This window comes from Penicillium samsonianum, assembly GCF_028829775.1.
Source record: "Penicillium samsonianum strain IBT 33392 chromosome Unknown utg000001l_segment0_segment0, whole genome shotgun sequence".
Lineage (NCBI taxonomy): Eukaryota > Fungi > Ascomycota > Eurotiomycetes > Eurotiales > Aspergillaceae > Penicillium > Penicillium samsonianum.
In genome coordinates this window covers 130,085-136,922 of record NW_026643259.1, presented here as the reverse complement: position 1 = coordinate 136,922, position 6,838 = coordinate 130,085, and the positions used below count along the sequence as shown (strand labels likewise).

The 6,838-nt window shown below is 47.1% G+C and overlaps 2 protein-coding genes across 2 annotated transcripts; both read right to left on the bottom strand.

Moving 5' to 3' along the window:
• Positions 1–1,414: 1,414 nt before the first annotated feature.
• On the bottom strand, positions 1,415–2,284 carry N7471_000055 (alpha/beta fold hydrolase; the record flags this gene model as incomplete). Its single annotated transcript, XM_057272776.1, has 1 exon — positions 1,415–2,284. One exon carries the CDS (start codon positions 2,282–2,284, stop codon positions 1,415–1,417), a length of 870 nt encoding a protein of 289 aa, XP_057140955.1.
• A 1,290-nt stretch (positions 2,285–3,574) lies between these two features.
• On the bottom strand, positions 3,575–6,610 carry N7471_000054 (uncharacterized protein; the record flags this gene model as incomplete). The annotated part of the gene is made up of 4 exons (XM_057272775.1): positions 3,575–4,233; positions 4,292–4,425; positions 4,480–4,615; positions 4,681–6,610. The coding sequence occupies 4 exons, from the start codon at positions 6,608–6,610 to the stop codon at positions 3,575–3,577; spliced, it is 2,859 nt and encodes a 952-aa protein (XP_057140954.1).
• Between the last annotated feature and the right edge of the window lie 228 nt (positions 6,611–6,838).

The window sequence follows — 6,838 nt, the reverse complement described above, 5'->3', positions numbered from 1 at the left end:
TACTTAGCTAAGTATAACCCTAGTATTTTATAGGAAGGGGTTAATTATAGGATACGCCTAACTAAGCGTGACTCTAGGACCTACTCTATAGGAGTATACCTAGGAGTATACGGTGACTCTAGTATCTACCCCTAGGGGGTAGACCAGGGAGTAGGCACGAAGGATATATAAGGACACTCATTTATATACTTAGTATAGCTCTTCGTCTTCAATCATACATTATTACTTATATATACCTTTGGAACTTCAGTGACTCTTTACTTGATTATAACTTGACAACACCTACGAGTAGACCAATACCTCGGTATAGATCTCCTCGGCGCTCTACCTAGCATCGTTCCTCGATACCTCGAAAGGACCTATCCTATAGTAAGGCCTATAAGGCAACAGTACGGTTGAGAGAACAGATCGTTGACGTTAGAAACCTGAGAATCATAAGGCAAGTATAACCGAATCCTTCTAACCTAACCGTGACCAGTTAGCAGTGCGTAACAATCGGCTATAAAATAAGAATATTTTCAAAACTAAATAAAGAGGTTACTCGAAAACTACTAGTTATAATATTTAGATAGAAATCCTATAATAATATAGCTATACGAAATAAAAACTTTAACATTTTTATAAATTTAAAAGGTATCTAGATTCCCTAGAAAAGTACCTTATAAAAAAGACTAAAAGGTAACGCGTTTAGGACTTATTTATAAAACTATAGGCCCCTCTATAAGACGTACTTATAGAAAACTAGAATAGCGAAATACTAACGACTTACTAATAAATCTTCTATAATATTAAAATTATTATATCTTTTACTTAATAGTTAAAAATAAAATAAAAAAAGAAGTAGTCTAAGTAGAAGACTTTACTATTTTAACTTTTTATTCTCTAATTAAGAGTATTATATAGTTATATATCTCTTTCTGATTGTTGTACAATCTATGAAAGCTCATTGAAGACTGGACGTTGTATAACGCGATATGCGAGGCTGGTGGTTGCGATAAATCCGAGAAGAGTTTGAAAAAGGCGTGCCTGGCTAAACCCCTGAGGCTTCCAGGACTTTGGCTAAGTAGGATATAAAATTAGGTATCAAATTTTTTATGAAGTAAAAGTAGTAAACAAAGGCGAATACTAACCAAGTTTCATAATAAGTGGACTACACCTTTTTCCCTTAGAGGGTACGGCGATGCCCCGGATGAATAATGACATTTTGACAGCGTTTACACATAGCTTTGGGCTCACCAGTCCTCTCATGTGCAACCTGATCAACCCGGCACCAGTGCTGCTCTATACGACTTTACACAAGGCTAAAATGCAAGCTTCCTATGCAATGATGCCCAGGGTTGGGGACGATGCTTATTCAAAGAGCTGATGTTGAATAAATTTATCAATGAGCTATTTCAGGAAGACCAGTTCCTAATCACAGAGAATTCTTGGTCAAGAATATCAAGATCTCCTTCGCAATATACTCAAAGTCTGTCTCCACAGCAAAGTGACCTGCGTCAATCAACTTGACGTCAGCGTTTGGCAAATCCCTTTTGTACGCCTCAGCCCCCGGCGGAATGAAGAACACATCACTTTTGCCCCAAATAGCAAGAAGAGGGACGCTCGATTTCCGGAAGTAGTCATGGAAATCTTCATAAATAGACACATTGTTCTGGTAATCCATGAACAAATCCAACTGAATTTCCTTATTTCCCGGACGCTCCATCAAAGCGTAGTCGAGATAATACGACTCTGGTGCAATGCGACTGATATCCGGAGAGCCGTTCTCGTACTGGAACTTGGTCATCTCCAGAGTAAGCATGGCCTGCGCAACCCTCGCACGATTTTCGGGTGCGTTGTTGCTAGCCCAGAGGTCTTGGATAGGACCCCAGACATCACCGAAGCCCTCGATATAGGCGTTTCCGTTTTGTGAGATGATTGCTTGGATTGAATCCGGCCGCTGGAGGGCGAGTCTCAAGCCGGTGGGCGCGCCATAATCGAAAATGTACATGGAGAATTTGGTGACGGAAAGTTCGTCGAGAAACTCAGCCACGGTAGTCGCCAAGTTATCGAACGTGTATTTGAAGGTTGATGGGGCTTCGGTGAATCCAAATCCTGGCAGATCTGGAGCTATCACGCGATATTTGACTCCGAGAAGAGGAATCAGATTGCGATATTGGTGAGAGGAGGATGGGAACCCATGGAGTAGTAAAATGATCGGAGCATCCGGCACTTGGCTTTGCTCTCGATAGAAGATCTTGACGCCAGATGGCAAGAGGACGGTTTTGTTCTCTGTCACGCCCATGGTGGATGTAACGTACCCAGGCAGGTATTGTTGGAATATAGAAGTATTTGAATTGCTAACAGGATGAGAGAGGGTCTTTAAATACAGCTTAGCTGCTGTAAGAGTACCAATCCATCAGGATGCAAACACCGGGATCGTCGGGGAGCATTCTCACCCTGCTTCCATGGATGTCACTTGAACTTCATTTTGACTCGAACATGGGGAGCCACATATATGCAGTTGTTTCCGGGCACGACTATGATGCAAACACCCCTTTCAAGATTGGCGGCACGTCATTTGTCATTCAAGATCTGCATTGAGATTCGGGTCGTGGATGTGGTTGGTCGCTTGTGTTTGTACCGTGGCTGTTTAGCTCTCGGTCAAACCAAGCAAACCAAACAAACGTGTCTAGAACGCCGTGGCCTAAGTAAATCCTATCCCATGGGAGGCGCGTAAAAACTATATTATGACTCCCTTCTAGACGCCATAAATAATGAGATAATACAGATATCATAGATTATCTTATCATTTGCCTCCTAATGAACTATATAAGAAGCGAAGACTTCTATATATAATAATATAACTAATTTATAACCTTATTATTATTATCTGAGTTACCTATTTAGGAGAAGTATAACCATCCATGGATATATATATATATTATATAAAGCTCACCTAATATCCCTTCCCTACTAAATATTATAACCTACTATTAGGCTATAATATATTATCTGCTAAATTGCTTACATATAGATTACCTCTAATTAAAATATAATTTCGGTATAATCTAAATAGGACCCTAAATTTTATATTTAAGGCTTTATATAGGCCCTTAAGGACTCAGAGTTTTAGAAGGCAGGGGTCTGCTTTTTCCTCCACTGCAGAAGGGTCTAATGCGTTAATATCTCAGATAATATCACTTATACTGCATCGATCATTTTCAAAAACAGAAAAGTGAACGTGGACAGGTTTGTTATTGACAAGTGCCTTCATATCAGATGCCGTTTGATCCGAGTACGCGATGTCAACCTCAGTGAACCGCCGCTTGGCATTGTAAGAGCTAATATGAAGGAATTTCTCTCGCTCCTCTCGACTCTCTACTCTCCGAATACCCTACTTATGCCCGGGACTCCTAACCATTCCTAACCCACATACATTATTCACTATGAAAGAATGATTCCTTGGAAGATCTTGTAAGATTTCTCGGATGTTGAACCCACTAGGCAAGAAGATTATATAGTAGGTTACCCACGCCAATCCAAAACCAATTGCGGGTTACGAAAGCGATATCCATTCCAACCTAGGATCAGATCACACAACGTTGATATGATACCGATCCGTCAAAGGCACATCAACATGAAGCACTAGCTTCTTATTCTCAGCATCGTACTCGGCATCATGGAGTCTCTTCGGTTCGCGCTCCACGCCAAGGACAGTGATAGCCTCAATAGTGACGCCAGCCTCGTACTCAAACGAGCCAGTCATGCTGAGCTTCCCGTGCGCGTACTTGAAATCGATCTCTGACACGGCGTCCTGCACAACCGACTGGCCGTCGTCGAGGTACAGCGAGCCCTCAGCGCAGCCATCGAGACCGGGCGCAACGACAATGTTGAAGCCCTTCTTGCGCAGCGCGGTGGTGGTGTTGGCGCTCTCGATGCGCTGCGGGTAGACAATGCCGCCCTTGTAGTGTACCGTGATGTCGGTGTAGTCGACCTCGGCGGAGACGTACTCGCCGCGCCCGCGGACGGGCTTGCCGGTGCCCCATTCGTAGAAGATGTCGTCGGGAAGGTAGTAGTTGACGCTCGTGCTGTTCTCCTCTGTAACAGGGCTGACAAGGATGCCGTCGCCGTAGAAGAACTGCAGGTCGATGGGGTAGGTGTTGGGGTCGTTCGGGTAGTTAAAGAACAGAGGGTTAAGGGCCGGGGTACCGGTCTGGTTCTGTTTGTAGATGGCGGTGTAGATGTAGTCGACTGAATCATTATTAGTTTTAACTTCCTTCTCGGGGAGGAGACTGCATGCATCACTTACGGAGCTGGTATCTGATGGAGATTCCTTTGCGCGCGGCCTCAGCGACTGTCGGCCAGCGGTAGAACTCTTGGGGATTCGCGAAGATTTCGGCGTGGTTGCGGAAGAATGTGTAGAAGGATCCAAGAGCTGCCCACCTGTTGATTCATATTAGCTAGAACCTCCTATATGAAGGGAGATTCAGTCCTTACCTAGCACAGAGCGTCTCCGTTACATTACCACCGAACCCGCAAACATCGGGGCCCACGACGGGGATTTGGTACAACGACGCGAACTGCAGAATCTGGCTGATGGATATGCGGTACCAAAGCCACCCGGAAACATTATCTGCAGAGTATTTAGCATTGGGTCGTTGTTAATATTGAATAAGCAGACGCCAGAAGCATTCTTACCACCAAGCCAGTGGGACACGTCCTTGCCGGAGCCAGCAAATGTGCTTCTCGTAATTACCAAAGCGCGGTCATCCGGGCGCCGGGCACGCATGGCATTGTGGGAATGCGAGGACATCATAGCGCCATAAAGGTTGTGGGTATCATATTGAACGTATCCGCCACTCTGCACCAGATCGGTGTCGGCAGTGCTGTCAGCAAGCGTGGGTCCTGCGCCGTTCTGAATCATGAACGGTGGCCTGATTAACTCGCGATTTGGAAGACCCTTGCACTCCTCAGGTCCGCAGCCAGAGCCAGTTTGTCTGCCGTGCTGCCAGCTGGCACTCGAGGGAGCCCAGTGCGGCCTGGTGGAGCGCCAATGACCAGCACCGAGGTTGCGGCGGGAACGAGATCGAGGTTGATCATGTTGAACAACAGCAGTTGCACGCTTCTCATTTGCGTTACCGGGAGCAAAATTTGGCTGAAGACTGTCCGGGAACCCAGGGATAGGAGCATCCGGCCCATCTCGGACTGGTGGCGGCTTCGGAGGGTCACCATCCACCTCCGCGAAATTCTCCGGGGTGGTGTTGTTGCCAGGGTAGGGGCGGTTGAAGAAGTTTGCGGGCTCGTTCATGTCGATCCATAATGCGTCAATGTCCGGACCATTCGTTCCGTCGAAGAACTCCAAAAACTGCTCATTCCAGTACTGCTGCGACGCGGGATGGAACCAGTCAGGGAAGTAGCTCGGACCGGACCAAACGACTCCCTGGTATTCGGAGCCATTCTTTTCCTTCATGAAAGTATCATATTTAAGACCTGCATCGAGCGCCGGGTTGGACTCCTTATAGAATACGGCGGGGTCCACCATGACTATGTAATGTTGATCCCTCGAATGGATTGTGTCCACCAGGTCTTTGTACAAATTGGCCGGGAACCTTTCTGGGTCAATGGTGAAGATGCGCCGACGGTCCATGTAATCGATATCTGTCCAGATGGTTTCCAGAGGAATGTTGTTGGAGGAGTAGTTGGCGGTGACAGCGGCAACCTCGTAGACGTCTTGGTAGCCATATTTGCACTGGTGATAACCAAGTCCCCAATAAGGAGTCATCAACGGGAGCTGAGTGATTTCCGCGTACTGAATGGCCACATCGCGCGGGGAGGGGCCAGCAATGAAGTAAAAATCAAGAACACCGCCGATGATGTTGTACTCGAGGTACTGACCACCCTTGTTGTCGATGAAGATATCCATGCCGTTGGAGTTGAGTAGAAAAACTCCGTGAGTGCCATCCTGCCTGTGGTCAAAATAAATTGGGTGAGCGCCGTATAGGTTCTCGCCCTGAGGCGTCCCGTAGGCATCGCGGGTGTAGATCGTCCGGGTGTAGTTCGTCGTGTTCAGCATGAACGCGTCGCTGTGCTCGCCCAGTCCGTACAGATGCGGGTTCTGTGGCAGGTGTGTCTTTAGATAGACATATTGACTCTCGAACACCAGCTTGTTGCCCGTGGTATCGAAGATCACCTCGCCGGTATCAGTCCGAGATACGGTGAACGAGAAGGGGTCTGCGTTGAAGTTGAACTTGAGCTTGGCGTCCTTCGGGGAACACCATTGGCCGAAACCGGGGCGCGGGAAGACACTGTCTGGAACCTGGTAGACCGTGTTGTTGGTGTCCAAGATCTTGACGTGGAGTCGATCGTTGGTCTGATACTCCACCTCCAGCTTCAAGTCTGGGAGGTCAGTCCCGAAAACATTGCATGCCGGCCCTGCGAGAGAAAGTTCCGCGTAAAAGCCAGAACGAGTCTCCCACTGCTTTGTCGCCTTGTATCCTGGGCATTCGGACAGGTCCTTTTCGTAGAGGTCATTGCCGGGGTCATCGAGATCCTCGATACCAGCCTGGCTCTGGGCCCAGACGCAGCCACTCAGGACTGCAGCCGAAGTGAGCAGCTTCTTGAGGTACATGCTGAGGTCTTGGATAGTGAGCGATGTCACGTACGCATACACCCCTTATATACTTCTTTCGGTTCCCTTTGCCAAGATGGACCGTGTGGTCAATGTGGAGACTACGGCATTTCCCAAGGCCGCGATCCCCATCCCAAAATAGGGTATATAATTTCAACCGTCCAACCTTAGAGCGGGAGACGTTCATTGTTTCTGTCACTCTTGAGGCCACTGTCCCATCAACGTCGA